At 44.9% G+C, this 24,418-nt stretch overlaps 1 protein-coding gene across 23 annotated transcripts in view; it reads left to right on the top strand.

Moving 5' to 3' along the window:
* clasp2 (cytoplasmic linker associated protein 2) overlaps positions 1 to 24,418 on the top strand; it is a 117,027-nt gene that overhangs the window by 16,288 nt on the left and 76,321 nt on the right. For 21 of the 23 annotated variants that reach the window (XM_080787901.1, XM_080787915.1, XM_080787912.1 and 18 more), the window contains exons 3-7: positions 3,667 to 3,770; positions 5,848 to 5,939; positions 8,933 to 9,008; positions 12,169 to 12,266; positions 19,287 to 19,357. In XM_080787901.1, coding sequence (XP_080644027.1) covers positions 3,667 to 3,770; positions 5,848 to 5,939; positions 8,933 to 9,008; positions 12,169 to 12,266; positions 19,287 to 19,357 — 441 coding nt within the window. Of the gene's footprint in view, positions 1 to 3,666; positions 3,771 to 5,847; positions 5,940 to 8,932; positions 9,009 to 12,168; positions 12,267 to 14,616; positions 14,948 to 19,286; positions 19,358 to 24,152; positions 24,313 to 24,418 lie in introns of those variants that run through there. The other 2 variants (XM_080787907.1, XM_080787905.1) reach the window with 2 other exon arrangements.

Below are 24,418 nucleotides of genomic sequence, written 5' to 3'. Positions count from 1 at the left end.
TCTCTCTGGGCTATTCTTTATCTCTTAGTCTCTCTATATTTAGGGTGTAAATGGTCAGTGTGGTGGCAGTGCTGTAGGTCACCCCATTAGGGTGTAAATGGTCTGTGTGGTGGCAGTGCTGTAAGTCACCCCATTACGCACCCCTGAAGCCACGCCTAATACACACATGACCTCATGCACATAGTGCTGCTTCGGACACCTTTGTATGTTTGTGTTTTTGAGTGTTATGCAAGTGTTTGGCCCCCTACTGTATGCGCCCTGTGGCAGGTGTCATCACCGGTTGTCGTCATTATCACAAAATGGATTTAGGCTATGTAACAGACTCTGTGTGTGTGTGTGTGTGTGTGTGTGAGTGTGTGTGTGTGTGTGTGTGACATCTCTCGAAAGTCATGGCTGTCAGCTCTGGAGTCTTTCACTTTTTCTCCTCTGCCCGCTGTCCCTCTCTCTGTTTCTTTTTCTCTCTTGCTCTCCTCTCCTTACATGTCTACACACACACACACACACACACACACACACACACACATACACACACACACACACACACGCGCACACAAAGAGCATGAGGTCATAATGACTAATGAGCAATGCTATTGATCCATGGCGATATAAAGTGTGTGCGTGCACGCACAACCTTGCGCGTCCTGCCCGGCAGCACTCATTCGGTGGAAGTGAAACGAGACGATCTCTTATAAAAGGGCAGGGCTTTGACGTAACCGAGACCTCTCATTGGCCCCAGGCGTTTCATTCACACACATCAGTCAAAAGGAGGAGTGCAGCCATTGGCCAGGCCAGAGGCATCGGGCTCTCATACTGAAAATATCCAACAAAGGAACCGAAGGAAGTTTGACGGAATAGATGAGCCAAGTTCAGGGTGTTCCACAAGTGCCAGCTGCCTGCCAGAGGCAGATGGCAATGCAGAAGAACATATCCTGCCTAAAACCTTTTTTTATTACAAACTTTTTTCACTAGATGACGAGTCTCTTTTCTGATACCTACGTGGCATTCTTGGTGTCTGTAAGAAGCTCTGCATCTCTAACTACGTCTGAGCATTTCTTACGAATAGCAAAAAAGTGAATCCCCCCCGCCTAAAATAAAATGAAATCAAATCTGTTCTACACAAGTTATCTTATGTGTTCCATTGAGGCGTTTTAGGAGTTTGTAATGCAATGTTTTGTGCCAGGGACCACCAGAAGAGAAGTTTTGTGTTAAAACCTTCAAAATTATTTCCATACATGTTCAAGAATAGCTATTTTTGAATAGCCAACACGACTAGTCTAAATCGGCACAGATGCTTTCCTGGTTTTGATGGGTTAATAGGTGATTCCGATCATCTATCTATATATTATAACAGAATAATGGATACTACATGGGGATATGAGATCATTATGTGTCAATAAACATCACATTTGATACATCTGTGTATTGTTGACAGTCGGCCTTCTTTCTTTAAAAACAAAATTCTGTTAAGCTCCTTATTTTCAAAGTCTTATCCTAAGTAATAAGTAATAATCTGGAGAAAGCTCCTCAAGCATGGAAATGTTGAGAGTAGACGGCAGGCATGAAAACATACTGTACACGCACACAACATCTGGCAAGCTACTTTTTTGACCCAGCTGGACATTGTATACACTAGTGGTGGTCTGGTGGAACACCCTGTGTGTGTGTGTGTGTGTGTGTGTGTGTGTGTGTGCGCGCGCCCACGTGTGTGCACGTTTGATGCTAACTTCAGCAGATGACGTAACATTGTCTCTCTCTCTGTGACAATGCCCCCCTTGTCACATTTGTGTTTGCGGGCATTGTCCTTGTTTCCTAGGCAACCAGCTGTTGTGGTAACTTCTTTTTTTTTTTTTACATGCACACCCACACACACATTCCTATCCCAAAACATAAGTGGGTGAGTGATGTCATCTCCCATTTCATCATGTTCGAGAGTGATGTCATCTACCATTTCATCCTGTGCGAGAGTGATGTCATCTCCCATTTCATCTGAACGAGTGTGTGCGCTTGCTTGAGCGCCGTGTACATTTCAGTTTATGTATGGTTCTCAAATTGTGGGTCGGCACTCGGCACCCCCAGGATGCAGTATATGCACATTGACTACTTTTGACCATTACTGATTCAAAGGTAATAAACAAACTATACTGCAGTTATGAAAAATTGTCAAATATTGGCCAAATTGTCAAATAGGACTGCAAATGCCTCAACTCCTACTATTCCAAGTGCTTGTCAGGGTGAGGGGGGTCCCCACTCCCCAGTTCAAATGTGATTATTTTGGGGGGTCACGACTCTCTACTGAAAGGTTATTAAAGAGCGAGCCACTGGTTTTAGAGGACGTTTTCCTCACACATTAGAATCCGGACGCAGCAACATTGTCATCTGATGTTGTGTGCGTCGGCATCAGTACTGAAACACGCTCGTGGCATTTTATTTTATTTTGCTGACTCAACGAGTCACCACCGCACATTGAAAAGCACAGCAACTTATACTGTACTGCGTCAGACTGTTAACAATCCAGAGCACATGGCCTGGCAGTGTTTAAGTCTAAATCTGTTCTCCCACAGGATGTAAGGCACTCGGGAGACACTTGAGAATGGGGGGATCTTGAAACTTCTGCCTCTCGTAGACTTTGTGCGAGTGTATATACGAGCTTTTTAAGATTCCAGAAAGATATTTCAGGTCGTCCGTTAAACTTCCTGTCTCGTTTAACCTCGTCCTGCCTATACAATAGGGAGGTCATGGTGAAACTAAGTGGTTTTTATCCTTTAAACTCCAAGGTTACTAACTTGGCTCAGTCCCAAAAGTAAACATTGTGGAATATCAAGCCTGACAAAACTGTCTTCACTCTGTTCACCTTTTCAAGGATTAATTTCCCATCTCGCTCTCTCTCTCTCTCTCTCTCTCTCTCTTCACCTTTTCAAGGATTAATTTCCCCTCTCGCTCTCTCTCGCTCTCTCTCGCTCTCTCGCTCTCACACACTCACTCACTCACACACAGCTGATAAGCACAAATCCTCCTTCCACATTCCTCATGGCTGCCAATGTTGACATCATGCAGTTTTTTCCCCCTCCCCTTTTTGTTCCACTAGGGGGCAGCATTTGTTTTGTTTATACTACTTCACTTGACTCCTGCTGATTTAATAGACAAACCACCAACCACTGGTCTAATTAGATTTCTCTAGGTCCTTGTGATCCTGTAGTTCACTGCATTGCATTGCATATTACTGTCATTGCATATTACGTGTCCCACTGCAACGCGTTTTGAGCTTGTAGATCAGCTATTTGTGTTATTATTTGAACTGAAATTGTGAATTATCTTTTTCAATTAAAAGTAACCTTTTTAGTTATGTTAACTTTATAAACTAAATACAAATACATTGGACAGGGTGAGGTATTAACCTGCATTAAGTGGGGCTGCATTAAGTGAAGGTGGGGCCCGCCAGTGGGCACATCCTGTGTTACTGTTTACCATGCTTATTATTGTAAGTCGCTCTCGATAAGAGCATCTGATTGACTCTGATAAATGCCTACATTTTAAATATTGATGTGAAATATTAACCTTTTTGTCTCTCCCTCTCTCTCCCTCTCTCTTTCTACCCCCCCACCCCCCATCTCTGCCCTCCCTCTCTTTATCTTTCTTTCTCCCTCTCTCTTTCTGTCCCCCCTTCAGTTCTGCCAGCTCTGATAGACAGGCTGGGTGACAGTAAGGACCAGGTCAGGGAAAACAGCCAAGCTCTCATCCTACGGTGCATGGAACAGGTTGCCTCGCCTATGGTGAGACACACACACACACACACACACACACACACACACACACACACACACATTTTAATCATTTATTTATGTCCACATAAGAGATACAAATACAAGGACACAAATATTTACAAGGTGCCGTACAGAATGCAGTCAGCAAATCCCGAACAAATACCCACACACCCTTCAGGGGTACAGGTAACAGCGTCTTCGCCATATTTGGCGGCTACCGATAGTGGAAGATATTGCACAGAATTTCGCAAGCCGTTTGGCTGCTTTTTTTGGCATCCCAAGTTGTTGGAAGCCTCTTACGACCAAACTGTGTACATGTCCTAGGCTGCCGAAGATAAACACATATAGATTGCACCTATAGCCTAGTTCAATGATGGTCTGGAGGAGCGGCTGGTACTTAATGACCTTAGTCATAAAGGCTTCCTCTAAGCTAGAGTCAAAGGTGCAGGCCATTTCAAGAATGAAAACTGATTTGTTCTCTTCATTGACCACAACAACATCTGGTGTGTTAGCAGAGAGATGTGCAAAGATGTCAGTATTTTCAGTACAGAGTTGAAACATGGAAGGTTTGACACAGGAATGTTTGTACATTTTCACAGACAGTGCAAAATGTTTAGATATGTCCTTAGTTATGAGATCAACTATTCTGTCGTGGCGTGCTATGTAAAGCCCTTTATAGGCAAAACAGCCATTCAGAATGTGTGACATGGTTTCTGTAACAAGCCCTGTGGTGTGATGCAAGCAATGAGGTGCATGGGTGGAGGGAAACCAGAGGGAAAGGTTGAGTTTGGTGGGAAGGATCTGTAGCCTGGCTTTTACTGTAAAGGTGATAATGTCCTCATTGAGAGCAGTGTTCCTTATAAATGAATGGGAAACAGAGTGGTCAGCATGGGGAAGACAAGCCAGTTTCCCCTGGAGTTTGAGTCCAGTCCAGTGTTGTTGTTGCCGATGGCACACACACACACACACACACACACACACACACACACACACACACACACACGCAGACTTCTCTGCATTGAAGCAACAGTGCCTTGCTCAAAATTTAATGAGCACACAGAGGAGCAGTTGGAGGTTCAGTGTCAATTAAAACAACCTGGAGGAGTCAAGAATTGAACCGACGGCTGCTCTACCTACAGCGCCAGGGTTTACCCTATCTATATATAGGGATAGGTTTGTTCACCACCAAGTGTCACTCTTGCACAGCCTAACACACAGACGGGCCAGGGAGGAGGGCTTGTACAGTACAGTACAGTACAGTACCACTCCCACTCCAGACTGGTCTGATTTTTTTTGGTTGGTTCATCATGTCACTCAAATCACAAGGCACACCTTGTGGAAGCTCTCTGGATAGTGGGTTATTGTGCAGCACTCTGCAGGATATTATGAACAGGATAATGGAACAGTATGAAGGGGAAGGATCAATAATCCATGTGAATGAAGGCACTTCCTCTGGGTGTGTTCCTCTTGATGAAAAGTACACAGGCTTAAAGCCTCCTGGCTCTGTAACGGTGATTAAGGGATTCACAGCGAGAAACTTCCCTGGACACGCTCTGTCAAAGCTTGGCTCCGCCGGACGGCACGCACGCACACACAGTCACACACACACACACACACACACACACACACACACACACACACACACACACACACACCACATTATTCCACAATCTCCAAATATTATCTGTCTGGAACTATACATTCCGAAGCAGAGAAAGGCAGCTGTCATCTATTCGTCATTTCAGTTCACAAATGTATGTTTAAATATTATATTTACATTTTCAATTCTGCTAAGCAGCCAGCTATATACTGTATGCTTCGGATAATTAGATATACAGTAGGACACACATACGTGACTGCAAAGAAGAGACGGATGCCGGGGTTAACCCAGGATCATTTTCAGCACCTCCATCACCCAGACTGTATGACTGCACGACGGAAGCATTTGAAAATTGTGGGAGGCAGCAGTCTGGCTCGAGAGAGACTCATACTTACTCATACCTACAGATGGTTTCTGTAACTGTACTGCCGTCTCCCTCCCTCTCTCTCCCTCTCTCTCTCTCTCTCCCTCTCTCTCTCCATGCAGTTTGTTTGGGAGAGGCTAATCCTGGGCTTCAAACACAAGAACTTCCGCAGCAGAGAGGGACTGTGTCAGTGTCTCAGCGCCACCCTCAACACGTGAGTGACTTCCTAATAATATAAAGTACTTCCTGGGTCAGAGGTCAAAGGGATGGTGGCATTTTTAACATGTGTACCAGATACCGTGAAGAACTCCCATGTTGTGATGGAATCCTACAAATATAATAGGTTTTTACCTCCCTTTTGGGTGATGAAGCATACTGTGAGTCAGTCTTCAAAGTTTGAGCACGCCTGCTTTGTTTAATTGAGACGAACACATGCGTACGTACGCACGCACGCACACGCAAGCTTAATCCTCTTTATGGTTTCTGTTAGTGTGAATCCATGGAGATGACACACACACACATGCCGAGCACACACAAACAATGCATGGCACTGCTTAAACAGTACAGACAGTAGTAGCAGTGATGGCCATTTAGTACCGAGCGTTTTCAAGTGGGATCAATTAGTAGGATCTCATCTCCATGGTTTATTTTTATAACACAAGGTGCTACACATCTACAATTTACTTGCGTTCAGCTAAAACGGCAGGAATGAATGGTCTTAAGACAGCTGAGAACCACCGTGCTACCATGCATTTCTAATTGTTATAAAGGATCACAAAGCATGTCCGCACGGACAGGGGACAGATAGGCGTGTACACAGCCTCGTTGTTGGTCAGGGGACAGCTAGGTTTGTAAACAGTCTGTTTAAAAAAAACGGGTCACGGCAAGGACGCTGAGCCTCTTGTCTGTGTTGTACTGCTGCCACCGAAGCGTTCAGGTTTTTCATCAGGTGAAATCACTGAAATGCCTCCACTGCCTCCTAATCCTCTCAGGGTATAGAGCACTGATTGTAATCTCACCATCAGTGTTTTCCATCAACACTACAAGGCGTTGTTGTGCTTACAGCCGCGCAGCTGTGAACCTGTAAGTCTGCACTGTTCCAAATGGGCTAATCTTTTAGTTTTCACGCCCATCCGTTAAGTAATGAACTTTATGCTCAGCTCCATTATGTTGAGATAAGGGGTGATCAGGTCCAGAGCCCTGGCAGAGGCCTTTTGTGGTGGTTCTGGACAACCGTGGGTCCGACCGACTCGACACCATGCACTGCACTCCCTGTGGGGTTGTGGGACGCGTGTGTCGGTGGGGCCAACAGTTCTCGAGTTACGTGGATTTCAGACGTGCGTACGTAGTGCGCGCGCACACACACACACACACACACACACACACACACACACACACACACACACACACACACACAGATAGATGTTGTTTAGACAGATGCTAGGTTTAATGTCTATTTAAGCCCCTACATTGTTCTCTATGTACTCTATTGATGTGATGTCATCTGCTAAAGGCCTAAATTGTAAAATCCTATTTGAAATTAATAAAACAAGTTGTTGAATCATGACAGAGTTGTGAGCTTGTACAGTAGATCTGCTATTATGTTTGCCTATATAATAGCATGCCCAAAACAGTGATTTCAGGTTGAATAAAAAAAACACCCCACATATTCTAATATTCCCATGATCCCATTGTTGGAGAGAAAGTAGGTTCCTCGCCCAAACCGCTCTGTCCATTTCAAAGAGCCCCACCGTATCTGAACGGGGTCACGCCATGCATGAGGGGCCTTTTGGAATCGCACTGCTAATTTTAGCACCATTTTGCTAAAGTCTGGTGACACTGTTCCGCTAAATGCTAAGCTGCTACCTGATAGCGAGGCTGTGCTTCTCATCGCATACTGTACTGTACTGTACACACACACACACACGCAGTGGGACCCTATGGACATTAAGTAGACTTCATGGCACAGCGACACTCCAACAACTGGTAAAAATTGCTTTCAGAATGTGTAGTTTTCTGATTTGACTGATTTCAGTCATTTGGATTCCATAGAAGTCAGCATGTATTTTATGGAAGCAAGTCGTGCCCCGAAAATAGCTGATCTACAAGCAGTGGTTATTTTGAGATTAACGAGTAATTTGAAGTGGTCAAAATATCAATAGAAGCATCTTCCGTAAACATGAATGCTCTGGGATATTTCATGAATGCATAAAAGTTAAATCCTCAACCTGCAATGTCTTCAACTGGTTGTATGTAGAACAGCTGCCGGTTTAGATTGATAATGATAATACATTTTCACTCGTAAGATTCCATCTTTGCTTTATTCCATGAGAACGCTACCGTCGCGGCGTGTAGCCGGCAAACTTCACATGTGATGTTTGTTGCGTGTGTACGACTGTACGTTCACTTGCTCTCGATTTGAACGTTTCTGCAGTGATTTCATGTGACTAATGAGATCTGTTGAGTCTTGGACCCATGAGATGTATTTATGTACAACAGCTTACCCTTTACAATACTGAAAAGTGCAAATAACAAATAATAAAAAAACATCTTCAGAACTGCTTAAAATGGGATTTCTTTTGACGTACAGGTTTATCATTCTCCTGGAAGCATGTCCTAAATACCAGCCACGCAATTCGGAAGTTATTTGGCTTCCATAGATGCCAGCATGTCTTCTAAGTTACAGACACATTGAGAGCTTGTAGATAGGCTATTTTTGGGTTATTTTACTTTTGACAAACTTAGCAATCTGTTCAGAAGCAAGTTATATTTCATATAACAGCAAAGGTTCACCTGGTTGGCAGTATGTAGAAAGGCAGGAACAATAATACTAAAACATCATAATGTTACATATTGTGTTTGTTGACTACTATGTGGGTCTTCTTTCACACTGGTTCACAAATCTAGGACATGGTTGGGCATACAAACATTTGTTTGTCACCAATATCGCCTTTTCACACCTTTTTAATATCAATTGATTACGGTTCACAACTGTGTCCTATACACGCTCGTTACACTCCGGTTCGGATGCGATGGAAAAAAGAAAGCGATAATTCACTTCCTGGGTCTCTGATTCCCAGTGAAAAAGCTTTCAAAATAAGAGACTCGCCGTATTAAATGCATGGCTGGCGGTCCTGGAGTACACTTTTTGGATACCACATGGCACTGTTGGCGGTAAATGACTTAATCCATGCTTGTTTGTTTCAGGTACGGCGCCCAGCCACTCAGCCTGAGCAAAATAGTTCCTCATCTCTGCACTCTGACAGGAGACCAGAATCCACAGGTGAGACGCCACCTTCCGTGTGTGTGTGTGTGTGTGTGTGTGTGTGTGTGTGACTGTGTGTGTGTGTTTTCTGCATATTAATTGTTCTCCTCGAGAGAAGAACAAAGTGTGAGGAAGGTAGTCGTTTTTCTCTCTTCACGCGTGACTTGATTGTTGTGCCGGGATTTGAAGTCGAGTCACCTACAGGAAATAGCTGATCTCCATGCATCACAATGCGTCACATTGTAATGCGTGGCGGGCTTGCAAGACCTTTTTCGTCACACAATTCCATTGAACTACAAATTATAAAATAAGGATAGTGTGTGTGTGGGCCATGGCTTACAGTGGGCTGTATTTAGTCTCTCAGCAGCAGCGAAGCTGACACTGATGACATTATTCATGTTATTAGACTGTACAACACTGAAACAAGACCCCTCAATGACAATACCCCATCACACACACACACACACACACACACACACATACACACACACTGACACAGACACGGCTCAGTGGCTTTTATCGCTGAGCTAAAATCTGCTCACATCACACCTAATTCTCTACCCAATCATTATCCACCCACGCACTGTTCCAGCCAATCGGAAGCCTCCGGCCCACTCTGGACTCTTGAGAACTCCAGGGTTGTGCTGACAGCATCCCTCGCTCTAGCGGCCAATCACAGCAGCTTTCACAACAGATCTAGCCAATCACGTAGCTCAAACTGACACCTATAGGATGTAATTTGGTAACTTTTCTGCTATGGAATATGTAAAAAATAAGTACAAAGTAAAATTAATATAATCATGTAAAACCATAACTGAAATGAAATAAATAAATATGAAATGAAATGAAATGAAATGAACTTCACATCTTTGAGCATTCAGGATGTGTAGTTCCATACTGTAACATTCAGGAGGTGTAGTTCCAGACTGTATAACATTCAGGAGGTGTACTTCCAGACTGTATACAGCATTGAGTAGATGTAGTTCCAGACACTGTATAGCATTCAGAGATTGTGGAATAGTTGTATGGCAACGCGGCACACTGTCTATGGTAAAGCCAGTGTGTCAGTGTCAGAGGAGAATGGGTTAATCTGTGTGTGGGGAAACTAACTGTAATCCCGGTGCTTTTAAAACACCCCCCCCCCCCCCAACAGACATCTCCAGATTAACCATACCAGACAGACACTAATACACACACAAGAACCAGACACTTGAATGAGTGTGCGCAAAGTGCATGTGTGTGATGATTTAAGTCTGTGTGTGTGTGTGTGTGTGTGTGTGTGTGTGTGTCAGAGTGAGAGTTGACACAGGGCACAGACTGTGTGTCGGAAGGAAACAAGATCTCCCGTCAGTCAGTTGTCAGTCAGTAAATCCTTGTGACATGCATCATATACTGTATGGCCAATTCAGAATTCATTCCATATGTTGATCTGACCTCACAAAACCCTGTACACTCAAGACACGCTCCATATGTGGCCACCACACTGGCCTCATCAAACCCTGGATAGCCATACCTGGAAGACTGGATCATCACCTAGATCTGCATATATGGAGCCGGGCAGCAACTCTACATCTGACCTCACGGACACCAGATTAACCCTCCGATTGCCCGGGGTTATTTAATCCATGAAATAATAGCACCCAAGGCAGAGGCTCAAGAAAGCAACAGGGCATTTGCTGCTCCAGACAGATCACCACTCGTTCGGAAATGTCGCACCGGACCGGAGAGCACTCGTCTATTGGCTTGCATTGCACAGTGCAGTCAGTGCGCTATTTCCGAACGCGGTGATGAGTGGAAGGTGTTCCAAAACGGGATAATAACATCAAGAGAAAACGTCATCTGCAGACTATGCATTGCTGGCCTGTTCATCGTGATATCCAAGCATTCTGTTGGTGATCTGGAGTCTGGAGTTGTCCCGTTCATGATAGACTGACTAATGAAACTTTTTTTTGTTTGCCGCCAACCGTGGTGTTGTGAATAATAGCTTTAGCGTTTGGATGGGGGGCCCTCTAGTGGACAGAACGTGCATACGTTCAGTTGGCTATAATGAGCTAAAATTTATGATTTTAAATTTTCTAATCAAAATATTCAAAATAATAAAGCAATGAAATTCGAATGGGATTATAGAGGTAAACTGACAGCCCTAGTGTGTCCTAACACACGCACATGACAGAGTATGCGCATGCATAAAGTGAATGGCAGATTGAGTGGCAAAGTGAGTGGCAAAGTGAATTTAATGTTGTTTAAAGTAATTTAATTCAATCAAATAGGACTTTTCTGTCTGGATGTATGGGTTGTCAAGGCCAGAAAGTCGTTTTTTATCACTTAACACATTTTGTACATAATACGTCCTGAAACGTCATAAGGATTGGAACCGAGAGGTGCCTTAGACGTCTGTGGACGTCCTAGCGACGTCCAAACGACGCGGGGCGAGATAATAATATTCAGAATAATAAAAAAAAACTATTAGCTTGTCATTGACTCCCATGTTAGCGCGGCGGAAAGAATGACTCGTATCTCCTCATCCAGGGCGCTCTCCGTGGTGATGAATGGATCGATATGCTGGCGCTGCGTTTCTGCTCCTCATCCGTCTCTCCCGCAAAATATGAACTCTTTTTGGAGCGTATATAAATATATTAAGATGATCGGAGATTGTGATGGCACTTTGTCAGTCAACTTTTTTAAGAAAGTATTTCCGGTTCATGGCTTTCAAAATAGAAGCGATCACTACTCTGGCGATTACTCTGGCGCAAGCAGCGCCTTTATTTTGATGCAGTTCCGGTACTAAATGTGTTAATAGGCATTCCTGCATAACTTCCGGGAATGATGATGATGTCACGCGCATACACTCTATAACTGTATATAAGTATATATATATATATATATATATATATATATATATATGACACAACAGTGACACTTGGTGGTGAAAACCAACCGCTATGTTCATGCTCGGACACAGCCAGCCAGCCAAGGACCCAGGGACGGATCCAGGGACACACATAGCTGTCTATAGGAGTGGTTGCACCACTCTCAAAACCACACAAAAAGTTAGAATATGGAAATGAGAGGATTCTATCCAACAGCGATATAATACTAATGTTTGCCTTTTTGTCTCGTGTGTGTGTGTGTGTGTGTGTGTGTGTGTGTGTGTGTATGTGCGTATGTGCGTACGTAGGTACGTGAGGCCTCCATAACGACGCTGGTGGATGTTTACCGTCACATTGGAGAGAGGGTCAGATCTGACCTGGGCAAGAGAGGACTGCCAGCTGCACGGTGAGTGTGTGTGTGTGTGTGTGTGTGTGTCAGTCTAGTTGTGCTGATACAAATTTGGTTGTGTGTATTTGTGCATGTCCCGTGGTTTTGGCAATGTGTCTGTCCCAGGCCACACCATGCACCAGTCTCTCTCTCTCTCTAGCTCTCTCTCACCCTTTGCGCACACACACACACACACACACACACACACACACACACACACACACACACACACACACACACACACACACAGAGACAGACAGAGACACATTATTCTCAACACAATACACACTGGGTGCGAGGGGGAAACTCAGAGAGACGGGGTGAACAAGTGCTTGGAACAGCGTATTGTGGGACAACTGTGTGTGTGTGTGTGTGTGGTCTTAAGAGGCAACCGCTCCACTGAGTGGGTTGTTGTGGTTACATGTAATATGTCAGGATCAAGGTTATAATAGTTTAGATTTTTCTAATTCAGATAGTTTTAATAGTTTTTAGAGCAGATTTAATACATATTTTCATACTTTGGATTATTTGTCAGGTGCAAGCATGAGAAAAAGGTAAGTTTTGGTTAATACAAACTTAACAAAAGATAGCTTTTTAAAATGTATTCAATTAGAGATGAAGGAAAACTAAGGGCATTTTGTCTATAATTTATTATAAGTTTGTTTTTGTTAGTTCTGTAAACACACACAATACAGTTTCAGTTACCGGTAGTTATGGTTTTTTATTTTTTTCATTTTAAGTTGTATTTTGTTCACTTAAAGTTATTCTAAGCACACACACTCTCTGGCTGATGTTGGATTATGGATTTTTTTATTCCCAAACCTCGGATTATGTCTCATTTTGAGCAGAAAAACGACTAAAGGCTCAATCATAGTCTGGATTTTCGGTGGTGAGGTGACCACCGCTCCGGTGGTGAGCTGACCACCGGAGCTGAAATAACTTTGATCGGTGGTGAGTAAAAACAGAGAAGGGCTGGGGCGGTGGCGGTGGTTTGCTCTTCACCACGGCTCGTGACATCATGTTGTAGTTCGGTGGTCAGCTCACCACCGAAAATCCAGACTATGAATAGCGCTTAATGCGCCCGTACGTGCACGTCAGATTCACATTTTTTGGCACAGTTGGGGTACTGTAGCTATTCTCGTTTCAGCACAGATTGTGTTAAAGAATGGTTCAGGAGCTGTGTTCACTGACCACCTACGCCATACAAATACGAAAGGGCAGTAAAAGCCAGTTGGGCAGTCTTGCCATTTGAATTTGTCTAGGAGGTCAGTGGTTCCCAATCTGTGGGTCCCCAGATGGAGTTTTTGGGTGGCTCCCCAGAGGATAATGGTGCAGCGCGGACAATTGTCGCTTCACAGGCACGTTTCACCGCTTTAGCGCTCCTTCAGCTGGCCTACATGTCGGCACTTGCGGCGGTTGTTCAGTCTTCTTTAACTTTTTGGTGCACCCATACCCAGTTGCACCATATTTTGTGAGTGTGTGAGTGAGTGAGTGAGTGAGAGAAAGAGAGTGTGATCCAGTGCTGCAGCCAGGGCCCTGCATGCAGACTAGATCACATATCAGGGCACAAGAACTGGAATCACGTAACACACACAGAGAGAGGGAGGTAGAGAGATGACAGGAAGAGAGAGAAAACGAGCTGCTTGACTTGCTAGCTGTGTACCTAACCGTCTTGAAGACCAGTCTGTGTTTATTATGTAACTTTACTGTGTGTGTGTGTGTGTGTGTGTGTGTGTGTGTGTGTGTGTGTGTGTGTGTGTGTGTGTGTGTGTGGGTGTGTGTGTGTGTGGGTGGAGTGGAGGGGTGACTGCCTCTGCAAGTTATGAAGTAGGGAGTTTGAGAGAGAGAGATAATATGGGCCAAGGAGAGAGCAGGAATAGAGAGGGGGAGGTCTCTCTCTGTCCCTCTCTCTCTCTCTCCGTCTTTCCTTGCCGCTAGCGTCATGTCCCCTCCCCCCTCCCTGGACACACTGTCTGTGTGTGTGCATGCGTGCGTGCGTGCGCACGTACGTGTGTGTCTGTGCGTGTGTGTGTGGTTATGTAAATGGAACAGAATCAACTGCCTGGCTGTCACAGAAACTGCCCCCCACATATAGACACACACAAGCTCAGTGTGAGATTCAACTCTTCGGCGTGTGTGTGTTTGTATACAGTGCATAATACTGTATGAATGTGGATGTAAACCCAGTCCCCTGCTTTCCCTCCCTCCTCTCTCTCTCTCTCTCCCCCTCTCCCCCTCTCCCTCTCTCCGTCTCTTTCTCCCTCTCCCTGTCTCTCTCTCTCCCCGTCTCTTTCTATCTCTCTCTCTGTGTCCCTCCCACCCTGTCGGTACTCAATGCACCATGTTAGATACAAAACGTGGTAGCAGAACCGCGGGGTTGCGCGCCGCGTGCCTGCACTAGCTAACACAGCACGGGGCTTTAACACGGTAGCAGCCAGGCAGCCTATCAGGAGCAGCTCTGTTGTTTTTTGGGGGAATGCAAAGCGCTGCTGTTGCTGCTAACTAACTAGCAACAAAGGAGGCTAACCTACCGCACACAACAGCCACTGCCTGCAGCCAGGCTTGATTAAAATGCTAATGACGACCAGAGGCGGGGAGCATCGACGTGAGGGGATGCCGCACGCCGCTCGCCACTACCACTGATTGGGGAGACGGAACCAGACAGAGTCAGACAGACAGACAGACAGACAGACAGGACGGTTTGTATGGCTTCCATTCTAGCACACGCTACGTGTGTGTGTGACTTCACCTAGTAACAGGCAGGAGATTGGAGGGTGCTCTCTTGACAGCCGTCACACCGTTAGGTCTCGGGTGTTGTTGGTTTGATGTGGAGGTGGTTGTTGTTGTTGTATCGCTGTAATATCAGCCATGGTTTGGTTTTATATATGTCGTACTGTGTGTGTGTGTGTTCTGAGATGGTTGGACGTGACATGTTTATGCATTAATTTATGTCTGACTGCCAGACTGAACTCTGAGAGATCCTTGCCTCTTTAGTATGCAGTCAATTCCCACCATTAATCTCCTCTGTCGTGTGTGTGTGTGTGTGTGTGTGTGTGTGTGTGTGTGTGTGTGTGTGTGTGTGTGTGTGTGTGTGACTGTGTGTGACTGTGTGTGACTGTGTGTGACTGTGTGTGTGTGTGTGTGTGTGTGTGTGTGTGTGTGTGTGTGTGGGGATGTTGGTATTCATGTGTTGTGTCTAGAGCTCCATCAGTGTTGGTGACATACTAGACATAGACACACCCACATGCGTGCCTACACACACACACACACACACACACACACACACACACACATACACACACACACCATCTCTCTCTCTGCCGGTGATGTGTCTGCTTTTGTTTTCCCTGGGGATTCACCACACCTTCGCTGTCTGTAGGTCAAAGCTGTGCGTGCGTGTGTGTGTGCTATTAGTAGCATATTGTTTTGCTTGTTTTTTATAGAAAAAAAAATAGAGCATGTAAGCACTTTTATTCTTTTACTTACATTGTTATTACATTGTTCAGTAGAAATAAGACACATGAACTGTTTTTGTTTGAAAACCTGTAAAAGGGGTATACATATTACATATTTTTTATTATTTTAAGTTAAATGTCAAAAGGGTAGAAGTAATAAGCCTAGGCTTCAGTCTATACCTTTTTTCCCAGAATAATAATAAAAAAATGTGATGAACTAAGAATGTTTTTTTGTATGGAAAAAAAATCTGATGTCCTCCCGAGTCCTCCAAGGATAGAAATATGAGGACAGTCCTGCAAATTGAGGCCATTTTACTGGTCTCCAGTTGTGAACGACATATTTTATATAAGTTCGGTTAAGGTTAGGAGAAGGTTTAAGTACCTGTTTAATGGCATTGACCCTGACGTGGCCTCTGGTGTGACTATTCTCATGGCAGACTCCTGAACAGTGCTTGTGCCATCATGGCACCCAGTGGTCTCTGGGGGTCCACACGTGCCCCCTGCTGGGACTATTCTCACGGCAGACCTTAGAACAGTGTTTTATAGCTTAAGTTTGGTGCGGTTCGGAGCAACGGTGCACCTCGCTTTGTCACGTCCACCGCCACAACTTTAAGATTGTTATTAGTACCAGAATTGAAGGGCAAGGATCCCGAGTGCGGATGGCAATCTGGAGGAACAATGGTTACCGAGAAGCAATGAAACAATATCTTGTTATCTGTCAGCCTGTGGATTTGAGGAGGAGGAATGCAGCACACAACAATACATGCTACCAAAACGGCTTCATGGATTAGCGTACACAAAGTGTCACGTCACGTTTCAGCCAGTTTAAATCCCATGACAAACCCCAGCCCCTTCGGCTTAACCCAGATTTTGCGTTCCTGCGTTGTGAGCTTGTATGTCGGCTATTTTTCTCAATGCTTGCCTCTTTCTTACATAAGATGTGACATTTTGACCAATTTGGTATTAAAATGGTCTTAAAGGTCATTCAATTGTCACTATATTTAGAAATGAGAACACAATGCTGCAAATGAAGCTAATCATCTGGGAATGTGGGGTCCAACTCCAGACCACCAGTTGTTGAACCACTGGACTAATGCATAACATTAAATGTAATAAAAAAACGTTGAGAGCCAGTGCTTTAAGAGAAGTAGAGTATAAATAAACCATATTGCAGTAATTTATCACAGTCTTCTCTTTAGTGAGGCTGTTGACAGCCTGCTGGCTGGAACAATACATTTCCCATGGCCTAATTTACTGGTACTGCTGATTTTATGCTTACTCAGGTTGGTTATTTTCAGTGGTGGAAAAAAGTACTCAATTTTTTTGCCTAAAGTAAAAGTATCTATGCTGCAATTCAGAAATACTTACGTAAGTAAGTAAATGTCCGTTAATCAATGCTGGACTAAAAGTACAAAAGTATTGGCATCAAAATATACTTACTCGCCCCAATTCACAAGTTCAACATGTATAAAAAAATCACACCCGTGTGAACTGAGTGGTGCAACTCCCCTTCCCCCCCCCCCCCCCCCCCCTCTCTCTCTCTCTCTCTCTCTCTCTCATTAGCAGGCAACAGTGCAGCACTATCTCTCTCTCTGTTTCTGGCACAACCGCGCCCCTACTGGTACTCATTAAAGTCACATACATAGTCACATAGAAGTCACATAGCCACATAGGTTAACACGGACATTGCTGTTCCTTGGAGTGGTTGCACCACTCAAAAATATTTTGAAAATGGAAGATCTACAAGCTCACAATGCGTTGCATCGTGACGCATTGTGAGCTACAATAGTACAACTAGTACCTAAAGATGTCATATAATTGCAGTGTAGTAAAAGTAGGTCGCGAATACACGCGGCCGGAATGAGTTTTTGGACGGGTTCAGTCACGCGAGAGAGAGAGACTCGGATAGGAGTTGCTGCTTCTTCGTCTGGAAAGGAGCCAGCTTAGGTGGTTCGGGCATCTGGTTAGGATGCCTCTCGGGCGTCTCCCTAGGGAGGTCCTCGAGGCACGTCCCACTGGGAGGAGACGCCGGGGCAGACCAAGGCGCAGTTGGAGGAAACACATCGACTCACTGGCCTTGGAACGTCTCGGGATCCCCCAGGAGGAAGTCACTAATGTTGCTCTGGAGAGGGAAGTCTGGAGCTCTCTGGTGGAGCTGTTGCCCCCGCGACCCGACTACGGATAAGTGGCTGAAGATGGATGGAGTAAAAGTACAATATTTGCCTTTTGAGATGTAGATGTAGAGTAGAAGTTAAAGCAAATAAATAAAATCACACCTGTAGTGTGTAGGGGTCCCCGGGGGCAACATCCATACCCCCAGGAACATAGCCAGGTGGCCGGCCCAGTTCCGGCGAGATTTCCCGCGTCCGAAACGGTCGAGAAATGACAGAGTTAAGGTGTTGCAGCTTTCCGTGCTAGGACGCGTAGACATACTCAACTCAACTTTATTTATATAGCACATTTTACATGACCAGGTCAACCAAAGTGCTGTACAGGTTCAAAAGAAGCAAATAATACATACATACAACATACATACATACATTTCAGACGTTTTAGCAGTTTTTAAGGACCCACTTTTAGGCCAGTGCACCAGAGCAAGCTTTTGCCTTTTTTTAAACCCCACCCATTTTAACCAAATACATACATACATACATACATACATGCATGCGTAATGGAGCGGAGAGGCACCGCAAAAAACCTCAAAATTGTTCTTAAAATTTGAGTAGCTGTACTTAAGTTACTTTACACCACTGGTTATTTTCGTACAATACAGCCAGTAGCAACATTGCAGACATCATTAATTTACTTCATGAAGGGTTCTGCCAGCCGTGTGTGAACACACAGATACTGTAAAGCTCCAATGTTACGTTCAACTTCATTTGAGTGTAACTTGCTCTGACGCGGTGGTTGATTCTATTAACCTCGTTAAACGGGATGAAGTTGTGAAATGTGATTGGCTCTGGTTGTAAAACACTCAGGAGTGTGTTTCTTTTTGTGTGAGCAGCGGAACTGGGGAGAAAAGGGCACAAGAAAGAGCTTTTCTGTGTGCAAAAGCAACAATGTAAAATGGAAGAAAGAAAATAACTTGATCATAAATATGGGGCCTTATGGCTTATGGAAAGCATGCAGTCATTGGAAAAGAATGTTGGGGGGTATTTTGACAAATAATAAATGATAATAAACTTTATAGTCTTAAGTTCTTATCAAAACAAAGATACAAAGTGCTCTATATGAAACTAAGGCCAAGAAAATATATAGTCTGCGACGGAATAAAAACATGATGATTATTAATGATGATTTTTGTTTAGTTTTTTCACATTGTTTTCTTACATGGCTGCCAGAAAGTCTAGAGACAGTTTTCCCCCCGACCTTTTGGAGTGAATTTAGATATTGGCCTGTTATTGTTAACAGACACTGTAATGTATACACAGCAATTTGTATAGGTTGTGTGTGTGTGTTTGTGTCTGTGTCTGTGGGGGGGTTCTCAGTCGCCATGACAGATACACTTGGCCTGCCAAAATGTTACTATCTTTCTTTTATTCCATGGGTCTAACCTGTCTGTCTCTCTGTTTTCTCTCTGCAGGTTACAGACGATATTTGGCCGTTTTGATGAGGCCTTGAATTCGGGCAACATGGCTCTGAGCCCCGGCCACGGTCAGTGAACATTCTATTCCTCTCTCTCTCTGCTCTGTAGTGCCCGTCGCCAAGGACCTGACCACAACCCATTTAGACCGGGCATAGCATCTGTGTCATTGTACATCCGGCAGACGCTACTGTAGGCCTACAGTATATAGCAACATGGTTTTAATATTTAAAAAAAGACATGCGTAATTGGAAGGTCTTTTTAGAATCGTCCTCGGGTCTAAATGTCTTGATGTTTCTTTGCTTGCTGGAGAGATGAACTCTTGCCGAAATTAGATAGTGTCTCTGCAGTCTGCACATTTATGTTCAGCATAATGTAATGTTCCGTAATTGTGTGTGTGTAGTTGTGTGTGTCTGTGTGTGTGTGTGTGTGTCTGTGTGTGTGTGTGTGTGTGCTTTGTTTTCTATGTGAATTGTCGTACTGTATGCTCCTGTGCCTCAGCGAGCAAGTGCATGTGGAATAGCATTGCCAACAGCTCCTGGAAGCAGGTCTAATAGGATTACGGTGTGTGCGTGTGTGCGTTGCAGGGTGTTTTCCGGCAGGCAGAGGCCAGGCTGTTTGTTGAATGTTTGACCGTCAAACTGGTGTGTGTGTGTGTGTGTGTGTGTGTGTGTGTGTGTGTGTGTGTGTGTGTGTGTGTGTGTGTGTGTGTGTGAAGAAGCCACAGGGTTTGGCTCTCCTCTGTCTGTCTGTCTGTGGTGTTATGATGATGACATCAGTGAACCAGGGTGTTTTATTGACGGGATGTGGGATTGTCAAAGGAAGGACATTGTGACACACGTCGTGGATTAATGTTCTCTGTCGCCACGACTGAATTCAGTGGTTTGGATTCCATAGAAGCCATGCATGTCTTCTATGGAAGCCATAGCCTTCTATCTACAAGCTCATACTGTAGCTTCTAGATGGCCTTGCGCTTCCATGTCTGCTCCAAATGCATTAAAGATGCCCATCAAATATAGACACGGCTTTTGGACAGTTCAAATGGGTCCATGCATGCAGTCCATTTCACTGTGGCCTCCACTGTAAAAATAGCTTCTCCTCCATAAACACAACCGTCGTGACGCGTCTGTCAGCTGCAAGGTCCCCGTGGGAGGAGGTGCATCCCCCTCACCTGTAGCCATGCGTCTGTGTCACTGAGACTGGGTGTCACACCTCATCTACACTGCCAGCCATGAGACTGGGTGTCACACCTCGTCTACACTGCCAGCCATGAGACTGGGTGTCACACCTCGTCTACACTGCCAGCCGTGAGACTGAGTGTCACAAAAGCAGAGTAAACTAGAATGCTATCTGGCCCTAAACAGAGAATACACAGTGGCAGAATACCTGAGCACCGTGACCAACCCAAAACAAAGAAAAATCTTAACTAGGTACAGACTCAGTGAGCACAGTCTCGCGATCGAGAAAGGCCGTCATAGGCAGACTTGTATCCCGAGAGAAGACAGACTATGCACCCACTGCACACTAAATGAAGTGGAAACCGAGCTACACTTCCTAACCATCTGTCCATTGTACCAAGACATCAGAGACACATACTTCCCACAGATTACAACCACACACAGAGATTTTGAAAACATGACCAATGACAAAAAACTCCCATATCTGCTGGGCGAAGTACAACAATGTGCAAACACAGCAGCAAGATTTGTGAGTTGCTGTGATAGGAGAAGGATATCAAATGGAACACAACCACCCTAAAGACTAATCATTGTGTATATTCCTGCACTATACCTGCATCGAGTGACCTTGGTACATAGAAGTTGATCTATTGAAGATTCTGACCTTCAAATGTACATAATTTTTACTCCATATCAGGACAGTTTTTCATGCGTGATATCGCAGCCGGAACACTCGCTACTTGCCTGTGTACAGTATATGAGGTTGCTGTCTGACAGCCAGCCACCATGGGCTGGCTGTCCCAGGCTGGTTCCATGCAGCTCAGAGGGACATGCAGAGGGGAACAGTCTCCTCTCCAGCCTGGTTACATGCAACTTGGAGAGGGACAAGCAGAGGGGAACAGTCTCCCCTCCAGCCTGGTTACATGCAACTTGGAGAGGGTCAAGCAGAGGGGAACAGTCTCCTCTCCAGCCTGGTTACATGCAACTTGGAGAGGGACAAGCAGAGCGGAACAGTCTCCTCTCCAGCCTGGTTACATGCAACTTGGAGAGGGACAAGCAGAGGGGAACAGTCTCCTCTCCAGCCTGGTTACATGCAACTTGGAGAGGGACAAGCAGAGCGGAACAGTCTCCTCTCCAGCCTGGTTACATGCAACTTGGAGAGGGACAAGCAGAGCGGAACAGTCTCCTCTCCAGCCTGGTTACATGCAACTTGGAGAGGGACAAGCAGAGGGGAACAGTCTCCTCTCCAGCCTGGTTACATGCAACTTGGAGAGGGACAAGCAGAGGGGAACAGTCTCCTCTCCAGCCTGGTTACATGCAACTTGGAGAGGGACATGCAGAGGGGAACAGTCTCCTCTCCAGCCTGGTTACATGCAACTTGGAGAGGGACAAGCAGAGGGGAACAGTCTCCTCTCCAGCCTGGTTACATGCAACTTGGAGAGGGACAAGCAGAGGGGAACAGTCTCCATGATACAGAGTCTCCTCGTCCTTGGTCAAGGGAGCAGGCGAATAGAGCTGTGGGAGCACGGTGGTTAGGTGGTTTAACTCTCTGCTTGCCAATTAACGTTGACGTGTTTTCAACGTGAAGATGTATTCGGGATGTGCAAGATGACATCAAGCCACACAACAACCTGGGTCCTTTCTGTGGTAGTGTGCTGTAGCCTGCATAACACCTATGACAAATGGTTATTCAGCCAGAGTAGTATCAGCCGGGTCATATCAAAGAAGACAAAAAATGCGACTCAATGCCTTACCTCCCTGCTTGGCACTCAGCATCAATGGTTAGATTTGGAGTGTCCCTGCGACATAAAGGTATTATGGCTGGAGGATGTAAACAGAAAAAGGAGATAGGCTCATGCGCAGGCAGGCTGCAATGTATTTGTGATGTGTTGGGTGGATTACTCCAGGGGCCTTGAAATTGCTGTTATTTATTGTTCGATCAAGGTGAACTGTTATTAGATAGATGATGGATAATTCACTTCAATAATCATATAATAGAGCCAGGTCCAAGATTAGGATTCCAGATATGCTCAAGAGTTCAAGTTCAAGTGTCCTGGCAAAGGCGAATGGATTGTAGATAATTGGTGTTGAATGGGGGAGTTATTTTTTTCCATCAACAGCACAAACGTTTCAGCTGGCTACAGTATGCCTAAAGAAAATGACTCAAACTGTACCAGGAACTATACAGAACTGTACAGTAGTAGGCTCAGCTAGGAATATAGTAGATACATAGATAAGAAACCTGTCTAGGCGTTGTTGGAAGAGAAGACATGAGAGTGCAGGTTTTATCACAGATGCTGATCAGGTTTGGTGAGTTCAGATGTGACATATATGATTAAGTGGGTGGGTAAACATTTGATTAGGGTCCACTGGGTATTTTCTGGGTGTGAAAAAAGCCCATTCCGTCAGTGGCTCACAAACCGTAATACACCAGTGAATAGCATTGTTTAGACATACTGTATTGAGAGATGTGTATGGACTACAGATATCGTGACAAAATATCATGGCCTGAGCAAAAGACTGTTAATTCAACTTTGCATCACTTTCAGAGTAAAAATGTACGGTGTAGTTTATATTCTTTCTTCGGCCCACAAATGGCATCGACTTATTTACACTATAGATTCTACTAACATCTGATCTGACCCCAAACGTAAGACGCCGTAATGGAGGTAGCATCGCCGATCATCAGTCCACAGAAGACAACTTCTGGACTTGCGTCTCCCCCAGAGTCAACCAGCATGTTATTTGGGTAGTCTCTTCTGAAGTGCTCAGGTATTTTTTTCTTTCTGATTCAAGTTGTCTCTGGTGAGCACTGAGCCTCTTCTACTTTTAACTGGCTGAAGCATGTTGAGCTTCTGTTTTGGTACTTTGTCTTTGGATCAAATGTCTCTTCACAACAACGACAGTGCAACAAACTACCGTAGCCACGCTCCATTGTTCAACGAGCATCACAGTAACCGGATCAGCAGTTCTAGGTTCATATGGATTCAGTGATTGATCGTCAGAACTCACTGTACCATTATCAGGTTTACATTGATGATTCTGGGTCACTGGGCCAACCCCCTGCCTTCCTCGCAGCGGTCCCAACTATCGATACTGATTGGACGGACGGGTTTCATTCAAAATGACTCCTTTGCGTTGTGGGTTTCTGGTCATAAAATGTCTTGTTTTTTTAGGAGGAGGTATTACATTTTGTGATGTTTTTCATTCCTCCTAAGATCTGCTTCTTTACTAGTAATAGTACTAGTAGTAGAAGGCCTGATTAGACTTGAGAAGCGATAGACCAGGGGTGTTTTTCCTACAAACACAACGATGATCACACCACAGAAGTCGACCTCTGCAGACGGACGCACAGACCCCACAAACGCCACACCATCTGCAAAGATACACTCGTACACAAACAAACGTGAACGTCGATGAAACGCTTTCTCTCTCAGCCAGTCTCTTTAAATTTTCAGATCCTCCTGGCATTTTGTTGTAAAGGCTGGTGGCAGCTGTTGCTGTGAGAAGCGGGGTGGAGAGAGAGAGAGAGAGAGAGAGAGAGAGGGAGGGGGTTGGAGAGAGAGAGGAGAGGAAGAGATGGTGAGAGCGAAGAAGAGGAAGCTAGCTAGCTGAAAGAGATCTAGCTGTAGCCGGGACACAGAGCTGTGCCTGTCACTGCCTCTCCCTGATTCAGCGTGACGGAGAGAGAGGGAGAGAGAGAGAGACACACACACACACAGAACAAGAGAGGGACACAGGGAGAGAGAGAGAGCACAGAGCAGGGGTGAAAGAGTGGAAACGGAGAGCTAGTTTCTTCTAGCCGTAGCGCACTATTACCATGGTGGTCGCTGGGGATGACGGAGATGGTAAGTGTGTGTGTGTGTGTGTGTGTGCGTGTGTGCATGCGATTTCATCTGCATGCACAGGCTGACTGCCAAGCAAACTTTGTTTGCTATAAGTATGTCAGTATAC

Source organism: Protomyctophum bolini, assembly GCF_963924005.1.
Source record: "Protomyctophum bolini genome assembly, chromosome: 17".
Taxonomy (NCBI): domain Eukaryota; kingdom Metazoa; phylum Chordata; class Actinopteri; order Myctophiformes; family Myctophidae; genus Protomyctophum; species Protomyctophum bolini.
Note: the sequence above shows the minus strand (reverse complement) of the source record. Positions and strands in the feature narration are given on the sequence as shown.